Source organism: Petaurus breviceps, unplaced genomic scaffold (genome assembly GCF_028583685.1).
Source record: "Petaurus breviceps papuanus isolate PSGF00001 unplaced genomic scaffold, PetGlider_PUasm1.0 171, whole genome shotgun sequence".
Classification (NCBI taxonomy): Eukaryota; Metazoa; Chordata; class Mammalia; order Diprotodontia; family Petauridae; genus Petaurus; species Petaurus breviceps.
This window is the reverse complement of record NW_027185754.1, coordinates 7,912,209-7,938,408: the sequence shown is the minus strand read 5'-3', so window position 1 is coordinate 7,938,408 and position 26,200 is coordinate 7,912,209. Positions and strand designations below refer to the sequence as shown.

Sequence of the window (26,200 nt, the reverse complement as noted above, 5' to 3'; positions counted from 1 at the left end):
TCCACCCTTCCCTCCATGGTTCAGCAAGCTCCTCCCACCACAGACTTATGTGCCTTAGGCTTCCATGTGACTCAAGCAGGTCACATGGGCCTATTAATGGATGGGAAAGATCTTCCCATTAAGCAAAAATACATTAACAATGCACCGACAAACTGATATTCCAAAAGCACAAAACTAACCATGTCACTCCCCTTATGAATGAAGGTCCCATATGAGGTTCCCAACTGCCTTTGGGATAATAGTCTGCTCTGTTTGACCTTTATAGCTCTTCATAATGTTGATCTACCTTCCTTTTTTCTATGCTTATTGTACATTACTTCTCTTCCTGCAATGTGCAGTCCATCTAAACTGACATCCAAATTCCTGTTCCCCATGTGAGTCATTTTATCAACTATCTTCATGTCTTCTATGACTTGGAATACACTCCTTCCTCTGCCCTACTTCATGGATTACTTAAACTTTCTTTGAGGCTCAGACAGTACCAGCTCCTCCATGGGTTTTATTCTAATTCTTACAGTTACTTGTGTGTTCCCCCTGGAAATCACAATGTCTCTGTGTGTATATTTATCCAGGTTCAGATCATTTCCTTCCAGGGAATGTAAACTTGAGAGCAGGGGCTGCTTTGTTTTTGTTTCTGTGTCCTTGGGGTCTAGAACAATTCCTGGTACATAAGCATTTATAACACTTATTGAATGAATGAATAATGACTGTATAAGATAAGCTTTCTAATTGCTTGAAACAGGTTTTTTGAAGAGGCAATAAGTTTTTATTTCATAATTCACTAACTATGTTTTAAGCAGGTATATCCTTAGAAATGACTAAAGCAACTTGTTGAATTTAGTTCAGAAGTAGTTAAATAATAGAATGGTTATTACTTCAAGTGACTTAAAAGTATTATCTATTATACTTTTATTATGGCTTAGATCAGGAAATATATGTCATCACTGCCAAGTTGGGCTTCTTAATTTCTTCCCAAATCTATACTAAGTAGTAATTATTTCACTGGTAGAGGGAATTATATAAATAGCTTATGAGTTTCATTCATTTCCTGTTTATTGAAACCTATTATGTGTGAAGTGACTAAAAATGCCTTTTAAAAAATAGTGGCAATAAAAAAGAATCTACTGTGAATTAAATGGGACTAGTGTGGTTAAAAAAGGAGAGAGAAGAATCTTCTTAAAAACCATTAATTGCTAAGTCTTTCAAAGTTCTACTACTTAACTAACCATTAATTAGTTACTTGAGCCTGGATAAATTGATTCTCCATTCTGGGCCTATGTCCTCATCTGTTTAATAGAGGACTGTACCAAACTATCTCTTAAGGTTCCTTCCAGTTCTGACATGTTGTATTATAAGGTCTCTTCAAACTCCAACATTCTATAATCTCTATGATCCTGCTGTTTTTTTTAGTGTAAGTGCTAATTCACTGAAATGGTGTTTTGCAGACTCAAAAATACTTTCATATCCATAATCTTCTTCTAATCCTTAACAACTATGTCAAGCAAGCAGAACAGGTCTCCCCATTTACAGGTGAGGTAAAAAAGGATCAGGGAAATAATGTAATTTAGCATGATTTAGTTTTATTACTTAATGAACATTGGTAAGAGAGCTTGTACTGTAAGCAGGGCACTGTTCTGGGTACTGTTGAAAGCACAATGTTACGTACAATGTTACTTTGCCATTATGTACCTTACAGCAAAGTAGGTGTATAAGTTATAAACACAGAGAACTAGTAGTTTTTCATGCATGTGTCAGAAAATGAAAAATGTTGTATGTAGTCTTGAGGGGATGGGCCTTACTTTTTTGAGGTGGGTCAGGCTCAGAAATCCTTAAAGTGCTATCTAAGTGTAAATATTTAGTTCATGGAACAGGTGGCTTTAAATAGATAGGAATTCAACAGGCAGAGGTAAGATATTCCGTGCATAGGGAAAAGCATCACATAGACAAGAGTGAAAGATGTGATGGGAGAAAAACAGTCCCATTTGGCTAGAGTGTAGAGTAACATGGAGGTGATAAGATATGGCCAGAAAATTAGGGTGGTTTTAAGACCCTTAATTTGCAACCTAAAGGAATTTTCACTTAATTAGTTGCTGTTAGGGAGCCAATGATGGTTTGAATAGTGGGTTAGTGGGATCAAAACTGTACATAAGAAGTATTGTGCTGACAGTCATATCAAGAGTTGTTTGGTCATCCAAGACAACAATGAAGGACTTGTGATAAAAAAATATTATCCATAATCAAAGAAACTGATGGTGTCTGAATGCAGATTAAAGCATACTTTTTTTTACTTTATTTTTCTTGAATTTTTGTTTTCTTTCACAATATGATTGTTATGGCTATGTTTTGCATGACTAAACATGTATAACTGATACTGAATTGACTGCCTTCTCGATGAGGGAGGGTGGGGAGGAGGGAAGAGAATTTGGAAAGTTTTAAAAACAAATGTGAAAAATTGTTTTTTAACATGTAACTGGGGGAAAATAAAATACTAAATAAGAAAAAGTCGTTTGGAGGGGGGAAGGGTATGGAAGGGAGATGAAGGTCTGGTAGGATACTATTACTATCAAATCATAACAAGAGCTTATAGACTTGTGTTAGCAGTAGCAGTTGAAAAGAAGAAACCAGATGTGAGAACTGTGGAGGTAGAGTCAATGGGTCTTGGTAACTGAATATGAGAGGTGAGGCAGAGAGAAATGGCAAAAATAACTCCAAGGTTTTGAATAGGAAAAACAAAGTGTGTTGTTAGGAAGATAGGCTTAGAGGGAGAGAGAAGCTAAGTTTTAAACATGTTGAATTTGAGGTGATGACAGAATATTCAAGTGGAGCTTCCTTGTAGGCATTTGGAAATGCGGAGAAATGTAGGTAAGAGTCTGAATTCACCATTTAGTGTTTTTTGTTTTGTGGGTTTTTTTTGGAGGGGGGAAAGGCAAGGCAATTGGGGTTGTGACTTGCCCAGGGTCACACAGCTAGTTAAGTGTCAAGTGTCTGAGGTCAGATTTGAACTCAGGTCCTCCTGACTCCAGGTCCAGTGTTCTATTCACTGTACCACCTAGCTGCCCCCATTTAGTTTTGCTTACAGATAATTCACCCAAACCAACTCTGTCTTCACCATTTATCAATTAAATGTGACTGTGGTAAGAAAATGTAGGCATGCCAATATACTGTTGGAGCTGTGAATTTTTTCAACCATTCTCAAGAGCAATTTGGAATTCGGATTTGTTTTTTTTTTTTTAAAGCAAAATGTTCATAATCTTTGGTCCATATATATAATACACACACACACACACACACACACACACACACCCATATATCCTAAAGGAGGCCAAAGACAGGATGAAATGTACATGTACACTAAAATATTCATAATAGTGAATTTTGTGGCAGCAAAGAATGGTAAACAAGTTTCCTTTCAATTGGGTAAGGACTAAATAAATTATGGTATATGATTGTAACGGAATGTTATAACACTGTAAGAAATAACAAATAGGAAGAAAGAAGCATGAGAAGGAAAACCAAGAGAACATATACACAATGACAAGTATATAAATTGAAAATAATTTTAAAATGGTATTTGGGGGTGGCTACGTGGCACAGTGAATAGAGCACTGGCTCTGGATTCAGGAGGACCTGAGTTCAAATCTGGCCTCAGACACTTAACATAAAAAAAATGGTAGTTGTGTGAAATTAAAATGACAAATTTTGACCCTGGAAAAGTAGATAAAATATACATCCCTCCCTTCATTGAAGAGGTCAGGATGTAGGATGTTGCTTATATAAACTATTGGTATGTTGGTTAGGTTTTTTTTTTTTTTTTGGTGGAGGGGGGAAGGTAAGGCAATTGGGGTTAAGTGACATGCCCAAGGTCACACAGCTAGTAAATGTGTCAAGTGTCTGAGATCGGATTTGAACTCAAGTCCTCCTGGCTCCAGGGCTGGTGCTCTGTTCACTGTGCCACCTAGCTGCCCTGTATTGATTAGTTTTGTTTTGGGGTTTTTTTTGCCTTTTGGAGGGCAATTGGGGTTAAGTAACTTGCCCAAGGTTACACAGCTAGTTTTTTTGTGTGGGTGTTAAGTGTCTGAGGCCTGAACCGAACTCGGGTCCTCCTGACTCTGGGGCCAGCGCTTTACTCACTGCACCACCTAGCCGCCCCTGTTGGTTAGTTTTTAAAAGTTATTTTCCCTCCTTTTTAATCTTTGGTAAGGAGGGGGAGGGCTCGCTGGAAGGGGAAGAAGAATATCTTACTGTAAAAATAGGCATTAATAAAAAGATTTTTAATTAAAAAGAAGGGAAACTTACAGATGATACACTGCAATAAATATGTATATATTTATATATGTAATATATATACATATATACACATATGGACACACACTGAATACTGATAATCCCAGAACTTTAAACACCCAAATTACAAAATTGATAAATCTACCAGCATGTGTTGTGTTAGGTATTAGGGATACAAAAACAAAAAACGAGACAGTCTAACCTCAAGCTTTCTAAGTGAGATGACATATGTAAATACAAGTACATACAAAATGCAAGTTAATTTGAGGAAAACACTAAGAGTTGGGGATAACAGGAAAGCCTTCATGGAGAAGGCAATAAATACTTAAACTTCATTATGAAAGAAACTAGGGATTCCAGGCATGGGGGACAAACAGCCTACACAAAGGCATCATCTAGGTGGAAGCAATTTCAATTGAATGATGTTTTCAGAAATCAGATTGCAAAAAGTTTAGCAGGTGAAAAGGAGAAGTAGATGAAATAAGCATAAACTGCTTTTTCAGGAAGTTTGATAAAGATGATATAGGATAATAGCCTGAGGAGATTTTAGGATCTGATGAAGTTTTTTGTTTTTGCTTTTTTTAAGGATGAGATTTGGGCATGTTTGAAAGCAGTAAGGAAAGAACCAATAGAAAGTAAGGGTGAATGATGGAGGTTGCAGTCTGCTGGAGGAGATGGGAGGGAACTGATTCAAGTAAAGAGATTGGTCATGGCAAGGAGAATAGCCACCTCTGTCAGAGACTGGTGGAAAGGATGAAAAAGTAGAAAATGATGTTAAATGACTTTAATTTTCTCAAGAGTCAAGGTCCTCAAGAGGGAGAGGTGTGGGATGCTTGAAAGAAGAGATTTGGAAGAGCTTCTGTGGGGAATGATAAAGGAAATCAGCTAAGGAGGAGTAAAAAGACTCCCTTTCTTCGGTCAGAGCCTACTTGAAATTGGATAACATGAGTTTAAAATGTACACAACTGTGTTGTGTGACTTCCTCTACTCCCTTCAGGACATGATGATGAGAGGAATCCAGGGTTTAGAGAAAGAGAAAAAGGAAGTCACATTAGAAAAGAACATATTATCAAACAGCCATTTAGCTTTAATGGCTATTGAGAATAGAGAACTTGTGTACCTTCAGGTCCTTAATATGGACCCTGTAGTGGAGACTACTTGAAATAAAGGAATCCTACCATTGCTCCCACAGCCCTGCTCCTGTAACTGGGATCATGCAGGGGTCAGCCCCAAAATAAAGGTCTGTCTGAGCTCAAGGGAGGAGCATCTAGCTTGGGTCTGACATTGCAATCTGCCAGTTGACTGAATACTTGGACCAGGCAGAAGCTAGGGATAGACAATAGCAGGCAAGATAGGCTGAACCCAACCCAATACAGTGGTGGGGCTGAGGCTGGAAAATGGAGATCAAACAGAGGGCATTTGAGATGGATCCTGCTTACTGAACTTTGTACTCTACCATTTAAATAAGTAGACAGTAGTAAGAAGACAACACTTGGGGAGATTAAAAAATTGTACAGAGGGACAAGTAGAGATTATTTGCTACAAGAGCTAAGCAAGAGGAGGAGGAAAAGGATGAATGAGTGACTGGTAACGCCAAGGGAGCTCCCTTTTTCCCTCCTCCTCATCCTCAGAGCACTATGAATTTATGAGAATACAAGGGCGCCAAATGAACATGGCTGATGCCGTGTGGGACAGAAGTGGAGATTTTGGTACTAGTTTTTCTCCACTGGAAATGTTTCACCAAGCAGCTGTTTTTCTTTCTTTCCTGGGTTTTGCTCTAAGAACCTTCAGCAGTGCTAGACATGGGCAGGGGAATAACAGTCTGGAAAGATGTCCTCATTTATTTCCCTTTCACCAGGTCCATCCTGGGACCCTGCTAGTATGGGGGACAGATACTGGCCATGTCTGAAGGGCAACCCTGCAGAGCCAAGGTTGGAGGGGGTTTTGGAAAATCAGAGACTGTGTTGGAAGCTCAAATGCCTCCAACTTTTTCATTATTAGTGGTACCTGAAACTCCCTCTCACAGAACCAACGACCTACCAGAAACACTTTTGTTCAGGACTGATTGCAGGAGACTGGAAGCTCACGGAAGACTTTATTTGGAAGGATGATAATAGTTAACATTTACATAACCCTTTAAAGTTTGCAAAGTGCTTTACAAATATTATGTCATTTTATCCCCACAAGCACCCTGGGAAGCTGGGTGAACAGAAGTTCCGGTCGTTGGAGTAACTGCTTTCTGCTCTGAGGCATTCAATTAAATGCCAAACCTACTCAGGCAGATAAACCAGAGAAACTTCATCTGTTCTGGCAGAGACCTTAGAGATTTTTGAGGTTACATATCCAGTGGAGTCTACATATAAGGATCACCCAGAGTAGGTTAGATGAAGTTTCAAACAAGATTGAGTTGGTGATGCCCTTTGCTTTGAAAGGTCTATAGGTGGAGGGGTCTTCTACTAGTTGGAAACTATAACTTACCCCTAATTCAATTAAAGTTCTTTTGTAACATATTTTTCAATGATCAAAACTCCCATCATGCAAACTTGGACCCTGAGTAAGCAACTGTGACTTAGCCAAACTGGTCTTCTGTTCCTCACACCTGGCAGTCCATTTCCAGGTAACACCTCTATGGAGTGTTTCCTGATCCTTCTGTACCATTGTTAAGGGTCCTCCCTCCATCTCTTGTATATAATATATTCTGTATATATTTATGTGTCTTGTCTTCTTATTTATATTTGTATCTCTAGCACCTAACAGTGGCTAGCACATAGTAGGTACTTAATAAAGATTGCTTGATTTTATCTTCTCTGAAGCTGACGCCTCCTAGAAGTGTTACCACCCATAGTGGAATGTGAGTTTCTGCACACCAGGGACTGTCTCAATGTTCTCTCTGTATCCTCAGGGCATGGCAAAATACTTGGCACTTCAAGTGATGTGCCACACTTGGGCTCTAACATTACAAGTCCTGGTTGTACTTACAGAGAATGCAGAAAAACCACTAAAGAGACCAATAACAGGGAAGCAGCCTGACCAGACCAAGTGTAGAGATCAGTGTTGTAGGCAACACAATGGTGAAGATGTTGAGCCATATATACAAAATACCTGAAGGGAAGGGATACTGTGAAAAAAAAGTCTTGAGCCTTAAATACCGGGGGGAAAATGTAACTGAGGAAACATCAAAGCTATGAACCTTTATGTCTACTCCCCCAACTATAAACCCTCCCCCACCCCACAACTTTATAAGAGTCATCTCTACCCCAAGGAGATACTTGCTGTTAGTAGGGAACTAACAGGCTTTTGCAAGTGATATTAAACAATGGATCACATTGCTACCATTTCACAATTAACTGAAATATGCAGAGAATTAAAAAATTATATTGTGCTTTTTAAAAATTATGAAAAAGCATTTTCTTTAATAGAACAAACTACCTTAGTTGCACTTTTACAACAAAGCACCATCTATCCACATACCAAAATTATTCAAGATTCTTTTAAAAGATATAACAATATTAACCCTATTCTACAACTCTCTGATCATAAACATCAGGGTAGACATGAAACAGAAATATATATTTACCAAAAGAAGTTGTTACTATGGTGGCAGCTAAGAGGCAAAGTGGATAGAATACTGGGTCATGGAATCGGAAAGACCTGAGTTCAAAACCCACTTCAAACACTTACTAGTTGTGTGACCCTGGGCAAGTCACTTAACCACTTTCTGCCTCAGTTTCCTCATCTGCAAAATGATGATACTAATAGTACCTATCTCTCAGGATTATTGTGAGAATAGAAATAAGTTTTTTTTAGCTTTTTGGGGGAAGAAGGCAGGACAATTGGGGTTAAATGACTTGCCCAAGGTCACACAGCTTGTGTTAAGTGTCTGAGGCTGGATTTGAACTCAGGTCCTCCTGACTCCAGGGCTGGTGCTCTATTCACTGCACCACCTAGTCGCCCCAGAAATGAGATTTTGTGCAGCATTTAGCATAGTGTCCGGCTTATAGTGAATGTTTAATAAATGCTTATTTCCTTTTCTTTCTTAGTAGTAGAGAACTAGAGCAGAGTTTGAAGAGAGATTATCTGCGGTTTGTTCGATCCTTCAGATGCTCCTGCTTATGGATAAGATTATGCTGATTGCAACAAACCCTAGAACATCACTGAACCTCCTGGAAGAGATATGTAACCATTACAAGAAATTTTACCAGACCATCCACATAGGAAAGATCAAACAGTTGAAGAATATCTATTGACCAAATTACAACATGCATTTAGATAAATAACCTATAGAGTTTGTCCATCAGAATATATGACTGGGATAGACAGTACAGGTTTAAGAAATGTAAAGGAGTAGAGTGGGCTTGGTTGTTTTCAGGATATTGCAAAGCTTCTTAAATGAGCCCAAAATTTCCATTTTAGCAAAGATCCATCTTTTAATTACCAACATCCACTGTCATTATATAGCAGAAAGCATGGAATATAATAGTCTCCAGGGAATTAAAAATGAATCTCACTCAGAGGGCTATGGGGAGGAGTATAGTGTATATGAGCTGGCCACAGCATAGACAAAAGAAACTCTGAAGATGAGGGGTTAAAGATGCAATTAAGGAATTGTATACTACTAAGAAAAGAAGACCTGATCATGTGATGAGGGGGAGGAATGACAGATGGATAGCCAGAGTGTCACACTGGTATCCTCATGATAGAGAGACACAAAAAGAGAGAGAGAGAGAGAGAGAGAGAGAGAGAGAGAGAGAGAGAGGGGGGGGCAGAGCTCCTGTAGCACATTGAGAGCATTTGAACATTCCTGTTCAAATTCACAAGAGGATATGGACAAGAGTTGTACAGAATGGGCAAAAATGGATGGTTTCAATCTGTATTGTTGAAGGGAACTCTTGAATTAATAAAGTCACCCATTCATATGAGTAGTCTTGATTCCTCCATATCTTTTGTGGCCACTGTGGCCACTCCTTTAGTCTTGATAGCTCCCCTTCGTCTTGTTTCTCTGAAACTTCGCTCTCATATTTTCCCTACCTTTCTAAATATTCCTTTTGTATGTCTTTTACTAGCCTCTCATCCTCTTCTAGCCCTTTAAACTTGGGTATTCCTCAAGATTCTATCCTTCTTTAGGTTCTATAGGTTCTATCCTTTAGGTTTTTATTTAGGTTCTATCCTTCTTTAGGTTCTGTGGTGCCTATCCTTTAAATTCTACAGATTCTCTCCTTTAGGTTTAATAGGTTCTATGCTTCTTTATTCTCTCTAGAAGCCCTTCCTTGAGGAGTGCATCTATGACTATGACTTGAATCATTCCTCACCTTCCTGCAATGGCTCCCAGATCCCTTGTACTTCCCCTGTGAGCTCTAGTACATTCTCAACTGCTTCCTGGATATTTCCATTTGAATATTCTGCTAGCATCTCCACTATCAACCACTCTAGTCTAAACTTCTGATTTTAATACAAGCTCAGTAAGTCAATAGTGCCATTTATGTCCTCCTATCTTTTTGTCTAGATGGTTCTAATAGCCGATACGGATGCCTGAAGTGGAAGCCTCTACCCCACCACTGACCACTCTACTCTGTCTCTGCATGTCCCTCCCTTCAAGACCAAACTCAAGCGTTATCTTCTGATTTGAAGATTTCCCTAGCTCCCCTTTCCCCCTATATGAAGTGATCTCTCCTTCAAATTTCTCCTAACAATTTTTCTCTCTCTTCTTAGCAATTAGCTCTGAATTACAGGATGTTAGGGTTAGATGAGACCTCAAACATTATCTAGAATAGTAATCACCTCCACAACATTTCTCCCTGAAATAGTCTTCAAGACTTCAGTTGAAAATCTTTAGTGAGGAGTTGGGACAACTAGGTGGTGCAGTAGATAGAGTGCTGGGCCTGAAGCCCGTAAGACATCTTCCTGAGTTCAAATCTGACCTCAGACACATATGACCCTGAACAAGTCATTTAACCCTGTTTACCTCAGTTCCTCATCTGGAAAATGAACTGGAGAAGAAAATGGCAAACCAAGAAAACTTCAAATGGGATCACAGAGTCAGACACAACTGAACACCAAATGAGGAGGAATCCACTATCTCCTGATCCAGGCCATTCCACTTTTTGGATAACCAATTGTTAGCAAATTTTTCCTTACCTCAAGGAAGGTGCCTTTTTGTACCTTCTACACATTATTCCTACTTCTCCCCTCAGAGACCATACAGAACAAATTTAATTCTTCTTTCTCAAAATAGGCCTTTAAATATTTGAAGTCAGCTACCATTTCTTTTCCCCTCTTCCTCCTCCCCAAGTCTCCTCTTCTACAGGGAAAAGATTCTAATTCCTTTAATCAGCTTTAGGATAATAAAGGCAGAGGTTTAGAATTAGTAAAGATCTTAGAGATCATGTAACCCAACCCTCTCACTTTACAGGTGAGGAAACTGAGGCCCAGAAAGACTGTGATTTGCCCAAGGTCACACAGTTGACTGGTTGAAGAGTCAAAATTTTAATCCAGATCCAGCCCTCAGCTGCCAAGGTGATCTTTTTATAGTATAGGTCTTAAAATGCTACTAAACCGCTCAATGACCTTGTCAGTCTCTATTCTAGAATCAAATATTAAGTCCTATTTGGCATTTAAATCTCCTCTAACTTAGCCTCTTCCTACTTTTTTAAAAATCTTTTTATACTAAACTCTCTGCTGTCTGGCATCAATGGCCTAATTACAATTCTTGAAACCTGACATTCTATCTTTGCAATGACTGCGTGGAATGCTCTTCCTCACTTCTGCCTCTTAGCTTCCCTGCCTTTCTTCTCATCTCAAATCTTATCTTCGTCATGAGGCCTCTGCTGATCCCCCAAGCTGCTACCACCTTCCCCTCTTGGAACGTCATCTACCTACGAATGTATCTTGTATATACCAGGTTATCTGTATGTTTTCTACCCCTATAGAATTATGAGCTCCTTGAGCGACTGCTTTCTTTGGACCCCCAGATCTTCTTGTGGTAGTGGTCCTTTGCTCTAGAAAAGCACGGCTGACATCACGAGTGGTCTTAACTTGCACGTGAACTGGATTTAAATGAGGCAGAGCTGCACAAAGCCATCAGCTTCATTCTCTCTTCAGAGTTTTGAAAGTCTTAGTGGCATGATAAAAATCAAGAATGACCTTTGGCTTTCACAGTGCTTGACACATGGAAAGCACTAAGGAAATTCTTATTGACTTATTCTTTCCACGGTACTACATAGCTCTTCATATTTGTTGTTTCTTTTCTCCTTACCATCCTTATCACTCTCCTTTGGATACATTCTATCTTATAAATGTCCTAAAACATAGGACCTAGACCTGACATAATCTTTCTGTTTCTGTGTTTCTCTTCCTCTCCTCTCTTCTCTTGCTGCTTCATCTTTATTTTCTTATTTTTTTAAATGATCAAAAATACATGATCTCTTCATCCCACCCCCTAACCAGACACATTATCTCTCTTGATGCAACCTGAAATCAATTTAACTTTTTTGGTTACTATGTTGCTCTCATATTGAGCTTACAATCCACTAAAATTCCCAAATCTTTTTTTACATGAAACTACTGTCTAACCATTCTTTTTTCCATCTTTTACTTGTAAAAATAATTTCTTGAACCCAGGTATAAACTGTTATGTTTGTCTTTGATGGATTGCATCATATTATATTTGGGCCATGGTTCTTGCTTGTAAAGATCTTTTTTTTTTCAATCCTGGAGTCTACCATATTATTTTTGTAGCTCTGTTATATGTAATTTTGTAGAAATGTCTTCTATATCTTCTTCTACTTTACCTTTTATGTACATTTATTTTTATATATCTTTGTATTCATTAGATTGTATTTGTGTTTTTTTCCTTTTGTTAGTTTGCATGTTCCTTGAGACCTATATTTATCTTTATCTTTGTATCCTCAGTACACTGTCCCTTGCACATAATGTATTATTAAGAAACACTTCTTTAATTGAATTGACTCTCCCAGTCAAATAAAAGTCATTATCATTTATCCATGAAAGTTTTAGTGTATTCACTGAATTGTCACCCTCATCCAGAAGGTCACTGTGACATCACTCTATATGATGAGAGACCATCATAGTAGACAGTAGACAAAAGGCCATCAAATTCAGCAAGAGTCCATGGTACCCTGACAGAGTAGCAGTCAAAGTATGTTTGAATCTGAAAAGGTAACCAAATCACAGTATTCCCCTGAAGTTTCACCTACCTAATTGCATCTGTCAGAATAATTTGGCTCCAGTACAGAATGATGAGAATTCCAACAAACAATAATTCTTTGTCTCTTTCCTATCCTTATTGAACCCTTGGTTAGGCTGATATTAATGGCATTACATCTCAAGATGATGGAGAATCCTGCTTCAAAGTAGATCTGATTCTGCTATCTTTCTCTTCTTCCATGCTTCATGTGATGCAATGGCTAGAGATGAATACAGGAAGGTAAGTTGAAGTCCTTTTTGGTAGTGTCCCATGTTTGGTCAAAGTAGGTTTCAATTCATGGTAATTTGGCAAAAGGAATTAAAGGCTAGATAATGCTAATGAAAATAAAATCTGGATGCCTAACTCACACTAAAGTAAAATTTTCTAAAATTTTCAGTTATGAATGATTTGAAGAATATTTTATAGTAGTGAGTTTGAGTCTGCATTAATATATTAGAAGTAACACTAATGATGACCATAGCAACATCTGCAACAAATTTTGTGCCTATTTACTTTTTTTCTTTCTTTAAAAAATAGATTTTTATTGAAAGATTTTGTTTGTAAAGCATCTGTGTTTTCCAGTGTATCCTTACCCTACTCCCTGTCCTGGAGAGGTATTATGTAACCAAAAATTTTTAAATGCAAAAACATTTCAGCAAAATCAGTTGAAATATTGAAAAAAATCCCATGTTAATTTGCAGTTTTCCCCAACCTTAGATACTCACTTCTACAATGAATCAGGGTAAGGTGCTTCTTATGTCTTTTGGTGGTGGTGGTGGGGCAGTGTCATGCTTAATCAATATAGTTTCATTTTTTCATTTATATTCTTATAGTCATTATGTATATTATTTCCCTGTTTCTTACTGTTGTATCTATTCATACATTTTCCCAAGTTCCTTTGTATTCATCATATTTATCTATTTTTACTTAGAGTGAAGTAATATTCTATTACATTCATGTACCATAACTTGTTTAGTCATTCCCCAATCAATGGCAAGTCCTATATTCTGACATTAGCAATAGTAGCATCATTTTTTGAAAACCACAAGAATATAACAAGAGAACACTACTAGGAGATTCTACTTAGATATGGTTCATATCCCCAAAAAACTTATATTCACTCTAGTGGGAAATGAGTGAGATAAGCAGTCACAGATATGAAAAATACTATTCAGTCCTTTTCTATTCAGAATGAACATTAACATACAAATATACTGTCTATATAATGAATGAAAAGTAAACGTTAGTCAAATAGACATTTTCAAGAATAATTCACATTTAAATAATGCTTTATTATTACAAAGGAGTGTGTTATATATCATATGATTCTCATAATCCTATAATGCAGTATAGCTATTATGATTACCATTTTAGGGTCAGTCAATAAATATTAAATGCCTACTATGTGTCAGGTACTACACTAAGCACTGGGGCTAAAAATAAATGCAAAAAACAATCCGTGCTTTCAAGGACCTTACAGTCTAATGGAGGAGACAATATGCAAATAACTAAGTACAAACACCCCTCCTCCATCACTGCCTTACCCGGCAGAGATGCTTGTGTAACTCAATGAAATTATGAGTTATGCCATGCAGTATTACTGTCATCCAAGATGGAAAGGCCATAGTAGAGAGTTCTGATGAAAGGTGCTCCATCAGAGAAGGAAATGGAAAACCATTCCAGTATCTTTGCCAAGAAAACTCCATGGACAGTATTAAAATGATAAAAGAAATGACAGCGGAAAATGAACCCCTCAGGTCTGAAGGTGTTCAGCACACTACTTGGAAAGAGCAGAGGACAACAAGTAGCTCCAGAAAAAATGAAGAGGCTGGGCCAAAGCCCAAAAGAAGCTCAGCTGTGGATGCATTTAGTAATGAAAGGAAAGTCCAAAGCTATAAGATCAATACTGTATAGGAGCCTAGTATATAAGATCTATGAACCTAGGTAAGCTGAATGTAGTTAAACAGGAGATGGAAAAATTTACATATCAAAATTTTGGGTGTCAGTGAACTTAAAGGGATAGGAATGGGTGAATTTAATTTTAGTGATCATTTCATACACTACTATGGGCAAGAATCCCTTAGAAGAAATGGAGTAGTCCTCATAGTCAATAAAAGGTTGAGAAAAGCAGTACTGAGGTATAATGTCAAAACTGACAGAATGATATCAGTTTGATTCCAAGGTAAACCATTCAACATCACAGGGATACACACCTATGCTCCAACCACTGATGCCGAAGAGGCCCAAGTTGAGCAGTTCTATAGGTCAGAAGACCTATAAGATTTTTTAGAAATAACACCAAAAAAGACTTCGAATTCATCATAGGAAATTGGAATGCTAAAGCAGGAAATCAAAAGATAATTGAAATAGTGGGCAAGTTTGGCTTTGGAGTACAAAATGAAGCAGGGCAGTGACCAATAGAGATTTGTTGAGATAACTTATTGGTCATAGCAAACACTTTTTCAGCACCCCAAAAGGTGACTCTACACATGGACATCACCAAATAATGAACATAGAAATCCAAATGATTATATAGTTTTCAGCCAAAGGTGGAAAAGCTCTATATAGTTAGTTAAAATAAGACCTGGAATTGATTGTGGCTCAGAGCATGAACTTCTTATTGCAAAATTTGGAAAACTCAACAGTAGTTACTGAATTGGAAAAGATCAGTTTACATCCCAATCATAAAGAAGAGCAATGCCAAAGAATGTTCAAACTACTGAACAACTGCACTCATTTCATAGCAAGGTTATACTTAAGATTCTGCAAGGTAAGTGTCAGCAATATGTGAACCAAGAATTATGAGAAGAGCAGGCTGGTTTTCAAAAAGGAAAGGAACTAGAGACCGAACTGCCAAAATTTACTGGATGGTAGAGAAAGCAAGAGAGTTCCAGAAAAACATCCACTTCTGTTTCATTGACTACACTAAAACCTTTGACTATGTGGATCACAATAAAATGTGGCAAGTCCTCCAGGAGATGGGAGTACCAGATGATCTTCCTAATTTCCTGAGGAATCTATATATGGATCAAAAAGCAAGAGTTAGGACCAAACATGAAAAAACAGATTAGTTTAAGACTGGAAAAGGAATATTATAAGGTTGTATAGTGTCACCTTATTTATTTAATTTATGTGCAGAGTACATCATGTACAATGCCAACCTGGATGAATCAAAAGCCAAAATTAAGATTGTTGGGAGAAATATCAATAATCTCAGATATGCACATGATACCACTCTGATGGCAGAAAGAGGAGAGGAATTAAGAAGCCTCTTGATGAGGGTGAAAAAGAAGAGTGTAAAAGCTGGCTTGAAGTTTAACATTAAAAAGCAAACAAACTGAGATCATAGCAATTGGTTTCATCACTTCCTGACACAATAGAGAGAGAAGAAATATAAATAATGTCATATTTTAAATTTTTGGGCTTCAAAGATCACTGCAGATGGTGACTGTAGCCATGAAATTAAAAGATGCTTGCTCCTTGGAAGAGAAACTATGGCAAATCTGGATAGCATAGTAAAAAGTAGAGATATCATCTTGCTGACCAAGGTAATGTCAAAGCTATGGTTTTTCCATTTGTAAGGTATTGTAAGGAAAGCTGAGCACCACAGAATTCACACTTTCAAATTGTGGAGCCAGAGAAAACTTCTAAGGACAGCAAGGAGATCAAACCAGTCAATACTTAACGAAATTATTGCAGACTATTCTTTGGAAGGACAAATGCTAAAGGTAAAGTTTAAATATTTTGGCCACATGAGAAGACAGGACTCATTGGAAAAAAAAGACCCAGATATTGGGAAATATTAAAGACAAAAGGAGAAGGGAACAGCAGAGGACAAGATGAATAGATAGTGTCATGGAAGCAGCAAACATAAGTTTGGATAGACTTTAAGAGATAGTAAAGGATAGAAAGGCCTGATGTGTTATGGTCTATGAGTTCGTGAAGAGTTAGACATGACTGAAAGACTGAACAACAACATGTACAAACAATCAATATTCAGAACAAATTGGAAATAATCAAAAGAGGGAAGGCACTAGAATTAAAGGGAATCGGGGGAGGCTTCCTATAGATTAAGAAGGAAGCCAGGACAATCAAGTGGCAGAGATGAGGAAAGGAGAACATTCCAAGCATGGAGGAAAACCAATAAAAAAGCCTGGAGTTGGGCAATTCAATGTTTTGTGTTTGTCACTGGATCACAGAGTATGTGGTAGGGTATAAGCACTTGGCTTATGGCAAACAAAAGATTTCATAATTGATCCTGGAAGCAAAAGAGAGTCACTGAAGTTTATTGAGTAGTGGTAGGGCAGGGGGCGGCTAGGTGGCACAGTGAAAAGAGAACCAGCCCTGGAGTCATGAGGAACTGAGTTCAAATCCGGCCTCAGATACTTAACACAAAAACTAGCTGTGTGACCTTGGGCAAGTCACTTAACCCCAATTGCCCTCCAAAAAGCAAAAAAAAAAAAAAAAAGCTGGAGTAGTGGTAGGGCATGTGTGTGTGTGTGTGTGTGTGTGTGTGTGTGTGACACATGGCCAGACCTATGCTTTAGAAAAATCACTTTGACAGCTGGGTGGAGGATGAACAGCAGGGAGAAGAGTCTTCTGCTAGGGAGATCATCTAGCAGACTTTTCCAATATTCTAAGTATGAAGTGGCCCTAATGACATGTACCCAGGTGGTAGCAGTGTCAGACATCCTAGGAAGGTAAAATTAACAGGTCTTGGCAATAGAAAGAATATTGGTGGGGGAGGGATGAGAAAGAATGAGGAGTCAGGGGTGGCTGGGTGGTGCAGTGAATAGAGAACCAGCCCTGGAATCAGAAGGACTTGAGTTCAAATTTGACCTCAGACACTTAACACTTATTAGCCCTGTGACCTTGGGCAAGTCACTTAACCCCACTTGCCCTGCCTTCCCCAATCCAAAAAGCAAGCAAGCAATAAACAAAAAAGAATGAGGAGTCAAAGATGACACTTGGGTCTCAAGCTTGGGTGACTAGCAAGATAGAGGTACCTTCCACAGTAATAGGAAAGTCAGAAACACAGACAGTTTTGAGCAAAAGAAAGTGAACTCAGTTTTGGACAAGTTGAATTTAAGATAAGAAAATGGACCCGTAGAAGTTAAGTGACTTCCCAGAATCCCACAACAAATGAGAGAACTAGAATTTGAATCCAATGTTCTTTTCACCACAGCCTGCTACCTTGAGTAGCTGGATATTTGGCAAGTATTTGAACCATTTCTCACTTTTTATTCTATGTTTTTACATATTATAGAAAGAGCCACGGTGAAAAGACAATACAGGACTATGTGATCTTGAGAATTTTAGGTAACATAAGGACAGTCAGTGTTCAACATTTTTTGCTATCCATGGTGAATAATGTTACTTAATTACTTGAATATAATGCATTTATTGAGAGCAGAGTGGTGTGGTGAATAGAGAGCTAGTCTTGGAGTTAGGGATCCACTTCTGACTTGTATTATCTGTGTGACCCATTGCAAGTTACTTTATCTCTTAGTGCTTCCAGACAACAGAATACTATAGGCAACGGAAATACTATATACTATAGGCAACAGAAATACTATAGGCAACAGAAAAGGTGCTGATCAGTATTGGTAGAGAAGAGCTTCATTGAGAGCTCTCAATACTGATGAAATTCCAGGTCAATTTCCCCCCAATAAATTCTTTACAATAAAAATTCCCTGTTTCTGGAATTGTCATCCTCCCTCTTTGTGCCTGTTAAAATCTTACTCATATATTTCATGATTGTTCAAATGCCACCTTCTCCATGAAGCCTTTCTTGATCTCTTTAGTTGGAAATTGTATTTTTTGGGCTTTCTTGTATTCTTAAAAATTCTCTGCACATTTTTAATGCTGATGCTTAATAAACATTTGCTAAATGAAATAGTTTTGAAATTATCCTATTGTTCCAGCCACAGTTAATGTGCAAGCTTTGGAAGATTATTTTTTCTCCCCAAACAATGATAGTGAACTTGCATTCACTCACTTTATTCTAATTTTGAAAAATATGACATTTTATTTTTTCCCAATTACATGTTAAAACAATTCTAAAAAGATTTTAAAATAAGTGTTGAGGTCCAAATTCTATTCCTTCTTCCCTTTTTCCCCTTCCCCCCTCCCTGAGACAGTAAGCAATCTGATATAGTTTATGCATGTACCATTATGTAAAACTTTTCCATATTAGTTATTTCATATATGAAGACAAATTTTTAAAAATGAACGAAAGAGGAGCATCACCTTTTCCTCCGGGAGCCACCGGCGGAGAGGAGCGTGGCTCTTACTCTCCGGTACCCTCCATGGCTTGCGTGCGCCCCTTGATATCTGTGAACTCTGAAAAGGGGGGAGTATCTGGCAAAAATGTTACCTTGCCTGATATTCGTTCAGATATTGTGAATTTTGTTCATACCAACTTGAGGAAAAATAACCGGCAACCTTATGCCGTCAGTGAATTAGCAGGTCATCAAACCAGTGCTGAGTCTTGGGGCACTGGCAGAGCTGTTGCTCGCATTCCTCGTGCCAAGGAAGGTAGCATGTTTGCTCATACAAAGACTTGGCGCCATTGGCATCGCAGAGTAAATACAACACCGAAACGTTATGCCATCTGCTCTGCATTGGCAGCCTCTGCCCTGCCGGCACAGGTCATGTCAAAAGGTCATCGAATTGAAGAAGTCCCAGAACTTCCTCTAGTGGTTGAAGATAAAATTGAGGGGTCTAAGAAGACCAAGGAAGCAGTTTTGCTGCTTAAGAAACTGAAGGCATGCAATGATATCAAAAAGGTCTATGCTTCTCAGCAAATGAGAGCTGGTAAGGGTAAAATGAGAAACCGTCGTCGGATCCAACCTCGGGGACCTTGTATCATCTATAATGAAGACAATGGTATTATCAAGGCCTTCAGAAACATTCCTGGTATCACTCTACTTCATGTGAGTAAATTGAACCTTTTGAGATTTGCTCCTGGTGGGTATGTGGGGCGTTTCTGTATTTGGAGTGAAAGTGCTTTCCGCAAGTTGGATGACCTGTATGGTACATGGTGCAGGCCTGCCCCCCTGAAGAGTCACTACAATCTTCCCATACACAAGATGACCAACACAGACCTTACCAGGATTTTGAAAAGCCCAGAGATCCAGAGGGCCCTCCGTGCACCACGCAAAAAGATTCATAGACGAGTACTCAAGAAGAACCCACTGAAGAACTTGAGAATCATGGTGAAACTGAACCCATATGCCAAGACAATACGCTGGAATACAATTCTGCGCCAGGCTAAGAATCGGAGAATCAGAGAAAACAAAAGAGCTGCTGCACTAAAGAAGATTATGGAGGCAAAGAAAGCAGCTGAGAAGAAGAAGCTTGCAGGTAATAAGAAGGTTGCAGGAGCAAAGAAGGTTCCAAGGCAAAAGGAACCAGCAGCAAAGAAGCCTATGGAAAAGAAACCTGCTGCACAAAAGAAGCCTGCAGCTGAAAAGAAGCCTGCCCCTGAAAAGAAGCCTGCTGCATAAACTCAGCATATCAGTTTATCTATTGGGCCACAATCCATTATGGCAATATTGTGAATTTTTAAAGAATAAATATTCAGAGTGGCTTTGGGGAAAAAAACCTGAAAAAATGTGTTTTTCAGAAAGTATTCAATTTTGACAAATACAAGTTTTCAAAGTCTTTATTTCAGAAAAAAAATGAATGAAAGAAAGTGAAAAATAGTATGCTTCAGACTATCCGTATAATATCAATTCTCTCTCTGGAGGCAGATAGTATGCTTCATCATTAGTCCTTTGGGATTGTCTTGAATCATTGCATTGCTGAAAATGGCTAAGCCTTTTACAATTCTTCATCATACAATATTGCTGTTACTGTGTACAACATTCTCCTAGTTCTGATCAATTCACTTTGTATCAGTTCATGTAAGTTTTTCCAGGCTTTTCTGAAATCCATCCTGCTTGTCACTTTTCTTTTTACAAGCTTTTTTCCTTCTTTCTTTTTAGTTTTCAGCATTTGCTTTCATAAGATTTTGAGTTCTAAATTTCCCCCTCTCCCTCCACTCCCTTCTTCCCAAGATGGCATGCAATCTGATATAGGCTATACATGTATGATCATATTAAACATATTTCCACATTAGTCATGTTGTAAAGAAGAATCAGAACCAAAGGGAAAAACCATGAGAAAGAACACACCCACACAGACACACACACACACACAGAAAACAGTATGCTTCAATCTTGCATTCAGACTCCATAGTTCTTTAACAGGATGTGGATAGCATTTTCCATCATCAGCCATTTGGAATTGTCTTAGAACATTGCATTACTCAGAAGAGTCAAGTCTAACAAAGCTGGTTATCACACAATGTTGTTCTCATTGTGTACAGTGTTTTCCTGGTTCTGCTCACTTCACTTGGTGTCAGTCATGCAAGTCTTTCCAGGTTTTTCTGAAGGCTGCCTACTTACCATTTCTTAAGAACAATAGTATTCCATTACATTCATATACCATAACTTCTTTAGCCATTCCCCAACTAATGGGCATCCCCTCAATTTCCAATTCCTTGCTACCACAAAAAGAGCTGCTATATAGATTTTTATACATGTGGGTCCTTTTCCCTTTTTTATGATCTCTTTGGGACACAGATCTAGGAGTGGTATTGCTGGAACAAAGGGTAGAACAGTTTTATAGCCCTTTGGACATAGTTACAAATTGATCTACAGAATGGTTGGATCAGTTCACAACTCCACCAACAATGCATTAGTGTTCAAATTTTCCCACATCCCCTCCAACACTTATCATTTTCCTTTTTTTGTCATATTAGCCAATCTAATAGGTGTGAGGTAGTAACCCAGAGTTGTTTAAATTTGCATTTCTCTAACCAATAGTTCTACTTTTGCCTTTTTTTTTTGGAGGGCAACTGGGATTAAGTAACTTGCCCAAGGTTACATGGCTAGCTTTTTTGTGTGTGGGTGTTAAGCGTCTGAGGCCGGAACCGAACTCCAGTCCTCCTGACTCCGGGGCCGGCACTTTTACTCACTGCACCACCTAGCTGCCCCCAATAGTTCTACTTTTGATTGTCAATATGTAATCATAAATTAGGTAAGGGATAGAGAGGTATAATCTGTAGATATGGGACAGAAAAAAAAGCTATTTGACCTTTGTTTGAGCATCTGACCTATAATATTATCAGTAGTATACTCCAAGAAACTGAGCAAATCAACCATAGTTATTCTACTGAGATATGTTATAGGTCAAGCTACAAATATGTTAATACTATTCATGGGTAAATCTGGGCTTATTCAGACATATGTGTATATTTCCCATTTCAGACTGAATTGACAATTTGATTTAATTTGCTCAATGGACATTATTAATAACACATGTGTAAAGCAATGTAGGAAGGAACTGACATACAAAAAAAGAAGCATAAGATACCATATTTGGAGCTAGCATGTACCTTCAAGGCTACCTAATTCAATGCCTTCATTTTCTAAATGAAGAAACTAAGGTCCAGAGAGCCTAAGTCACTGGTTTCAGCTTAGTAAGTAGTAAGTAGAAGAGTTTGGATTTAAACCCAGGCTCTCCAACTCCAAGTCCAGTTCTTTTTCTTCTCTATCATGTTAGATCCCTAGCATAACAGCTGCTGCTCTCAATGAACTTGCAGTCTGAATAGGTGAGATAATGCAAAGTAAATAAATATTACATAAGTAAAAAGGTAATAAAAGCAAAAGAGTTAGATAGTTGATTCAAAATTTACATGAATATTCCATAACTTATATGATAAATTGATAAATGGTCAAATGGTCAAAGGATATGAACAGTCAGTTTTCAAAGAAATCCAAGCCATCAACAACCAACCATATTTCCAAATCACTAGTAATTTCAGAAATGCAAATTAAAGCAACTCTGAGGTTCTACTTTACACCCATCAAATTGGCAAAGATGACAAAAGAGGAAAATAACAAATGTTGGTGGGACTGTGGAAAAACAGGCATATTAATACACAGTTGTTAGAGCTAAGGATGGCTATAGCCATTCTGAAAAGCAATTTGGAACTCTGTCCAAAAATTCCCTAAACTTTCTGTACCTTTTGATTGAACATGACTAAGCCTATTAGTTCAAAAAGATTAAATTTAAAAATGTACAAATGTACAAAACTTACAAAAAAAATTTACAGTAGCTCTTTTCACAGTTGCAAAAGAAGTACAAACTTAGGGGGTACCTACCTATTGGGGTATGGCTTAACAAATTATGAATAATATATGAATATATTGAAGCAGAGTAAAGTGAGCAAAAACTAGGTTAACAAGTAATACAATTACAACCACATTATTAAAAAATAAAAACTTTGAAAGACTTTAAAACTCTCTATTCAATGCAATGACCAACCACAATTCCAGAGTTTAAAAGATGAAGCACATTATTTACCAGAAAGGTGATAGACTTAAAATGCAAGATAAGGTATACATTTTTTTTTTAAACATGGCCAAGGTTGGAATTTGTTTTGCTGGACTGTGCATATTTGTTTTAAGAGTTTTCTTTTTCCTTTTTTATTGTTCAACTTGGGCCGAGTGGGGAAGGGGGGAAAGTGAGTGGGAGAAAAAAAACTAAATACTTATAAAAAATAGAAGTAAAAATTTTTAAATAGAAAAAGAGGTGGGGCGGCCAGGCGGCACACTGAGTAAGAGCGCCGGCCCAGGAGTCAGGAGACCCAGGATTGGTTCCGGCCTCAGATACTTAACACCCACATAAAATAACTGGCTGTGTAACCTTGAACAAGTTACTTAACCCCAATTGCTTTAAAAAAAAAAAAAAAGAAAAAGAGGAAAACTTGGAAGGACAGGTCAGCATTCCTGACTGCAAAATTATGAGGTGGAAAAAAATCCCTAAATCATATGAACTTTCAACTGGGGTGGGGGTGGGGTAGAGAAAGCTTTATGGAATAATGGGCACTTGAGCCAGGCCATAAGGCAGAGAATTTCAGCAGCTGTAGATATGAAGGGAGAGCATTCTAGGGATGAGGGATCATCTTCAAGAATATATCTGCATTGAGAAGGGAGAGGGCAGGATCGTGTCAAAGACCAGCTAATGCTCTGTTTTGGCTGGAATTTTCTGCTCCATCATCAATCCATGGATGCTGATTAATCATTGAACATTAATTGAGATTATATGTTCAGATTCAATGTTAAAATTTTGAAACAGGCTCAATAAATAGGCTTGCATTATAGTTCCCTTCTAATCATAGGAAGGTAAGGGTGTGGTTTATTTTTAAGAGTGCAGTATCTTTTATTTATTTTATATATAAAAACATATATTTAAATAGTTTATTATTAAGGATGCAGTATCTTGTTTTTTATTCAACTTAACCTTTGATGGGTTCATCACCATATTCTTCTTCTATAGATCATTTTATTTTTTATTTTTTTAAAGCAATCGGGGGTAAGTAACTTGCTCAAGGTTACATGGACAGTTATTTCTGGCTGTGGTGCTGAGTAACTGAGCCCAGATTTGATCCCCAGGTCATCCCGACACTGGAGCTGGTGCTCTTACTCACTGAGCCACCTGGCTTCCCCCCTATAGATCATTTTAAAAATTTACTGTATCAGAATTATGTTATATAGGCTGGTTTCACAATAATGATGTAGCTACAAAAATGTAACTGCTCCACCAGTATGATGAGATAGAGTGGGACTTTGTGTTAAAACACACCTGAACAGCTTGGGTAATCTTGGCAGCTTCTACATCTGGCATTTCACTGGATGTGACCTTAGGGCACACTCATCTATGACTCAGTTTTCCCTAGCTATGTGATGGATTTATAAAACTGTTCCATAGTCCTAGCCTATGCTCTGACTCTTGGTTATTCATTTCAGCTGATTCTAGTGCCTCTGTTAGTCTGATTGCTTTCCAATGTAAAGGACTGAATTATTTTCAGGACTCCAGAATAACTCCATCACATCACATTCTTCTTATACAAAATGCATGTTTCTGCTTGAAAAATAAGGGAATTATATAAGTAACTCATTTGCTCTGCCTTACTTTAACCTCTGAAAAACTTGGACTTTGGCTGACTTGGCTTATCTAAACCAATTTAAATAACCCCACTATGCCAGTTTCTTTAACAGGGAGTGACAGCTTGGATTTCAAGTTCAAACCATGTTCAGATTGTTTTGAGGGAGTTTTCTCAGTGAAGATGTGAAGAATCTCAGTGGGAAATTTTTTTTTTTTTGCTTTTTGGAGGGGAGAAGGTAGGGCAATTGGGGTTAAGTGACTTGTCCAAGGTCACATGGCTAGTTTTTTTGTGTTAAGTGTCTGAGGATGCATTTGAACTCAGGTCCTCCTGACTACAGGGCCGGTGCCACCCCAGGGTAGATGTTTCTTAAAGGTCTTGGAAGAAGGGATGATGAATATGGAGAGAGAAGTGATTCAAATTTAATGGTCTTTGGAACACAAATTCATGATTTAATCAGATATTTCACCCCCTGTGACTTTTAAAGAGGAGAGCAAAAATACAAATAAATTGTGGATAGAGAGTCATAGGGTTTTTAGAACTGGCAGAGAATGTAGAGATAACCTAATCCAGCTTCCACATTTTCTGGGAGGAAATTTAGGCTCAATGACTTGCCCAAGGTCATACAGTGATTTAGTGGCATAGAATTGAGACAAAAAAAGCTGGTTTCTGCCTAATTCCATTTTCTTTCTTTGGCTTTCACATGCTTTTTGGCTGTATGTGTCACAAATTAAATTAGACTTAACTCCTCCTTGGAAAATTGGCTTCAGCTGTAGGTATATAGAATGAATAAACTGTATGAGTTTTGAAATTATTTCTATATTTCTAGGTGCCATGTGTTGCCATGGCCAAAGAATTTGCCACCAAGTATCTTTCTGAATCGTTCAGGAAAGAAGAGAAGAAATGTACAGTTGAAAAAACTGGTCTAATGGTGAGTAAGAGGTATAACCAATGAATAACACATGTACACCTTTTGCATCTATGCCACATTTAAGGGAGATGGAGGAAGGACCTCAGTACATTGGAACCCCTTCCCTGCACCATGGTGAACTTATTAAAAAAACATAGACAAGAGTTATACAGGATTGGCCCGGCTGGGTGGCACAGTGAATAGAGCACCGGCCCAGGTGTCAGGAGGATCCTCAGTTCAAATCTGGCCTCAGACACTTAACTCAAAAAACTAGCTGTGTGACCTTGGGCAAGTCACTTAACCCCAATTGCCTTACCTTCCCCCCTCCAAAAAGAAAAAAAAGAGTTACATAGCATAGGAAGATATGAATGGATTGAGATGTACATTATTACTGGAAATATCTGCATTGATAAGATCACAGATCCACTTGATTATGTATTAGAGAAAAGAGAGGCAATCCACTTGATTATGTATTAGAGAAAAGAGAGGCAAATGAGCCAGATCAAATGTTTGTTTCTCTGTACAACTTGTAAAAGATTTCATGACATCAAAAGACAAATTGGATTTAGTAATTAGGTCTCATGACTGTTTAGTTTCTATTCCCCCTTTTCACCTCATTTTTGAGTGCATTTCTCTTTTTAAAGTTACATTTTTTAAAAAATTGCCAAGCATTTATTTTTTCTTCCCTCCCATCTTCTCCTCTGTTGGAAAAAGAAAAAAGAAAAAGAAGCCCCTGTAACAAATATGTATAATCAAACACAATGAATTAATTCCTACATTTCCCCTGTCCAAAAATGTCAGTCTTATT

At 37.9% G+C, this 26,200-nt stretch overlaps 1 protein-coding gene and 1 pseudogene across 4 annotated transcripts; both read left to right on the top strand.

Moving 5' to 3' along the window:
- The first annotated feature begins 14,071 nt into the window (after positions 1–14,071).
- On the top strand, positions 14,072–15,142 carry LOC138157218 (craniofacial development protein 2 pseudogene; annotated as a pseudogene).
- A 3,633-nt stretch (positions 15,143–18,775) lies between these two features.
- On the top strand, positions 18,776–20,079 carry LOC138157261 (large ribosomal subunit protein uL4-like). 4 transcript variants are annotated; one of them, XM_069082812.1, is made up of 2 exons: positions 18,776–19,852; positions 19,907–20,079. In XM_069082812.1, the coding sequence occupies exons 1-2, from the start codon at positions 18,796–18,798 to the stop codon at positions 19,993–19,995; spliced, it is 1,146 nt and encodes a 381-aa protein (XP_068938913.1). In that variant the 5' UTR covers positions 18,776–18,795; the 3' UTR covers positions 19,996–20,079. The 4 variants fall into 4 exon arrangements, with proteins under 4 accessions (XP_068938913.1, XP_068938912.1, XP_068938911.1 ...); XM_069082811.1 differs by having other exon boundaries at positions 18,776–19,881; positions 19,915–20,079; XM_069082810.1 differs by having other exon boundaries at positions 18,776–19,881; positions 19,912–20,079.
- Positions 20,080–26,200: the final 6,121 nt, after the last annotated feature.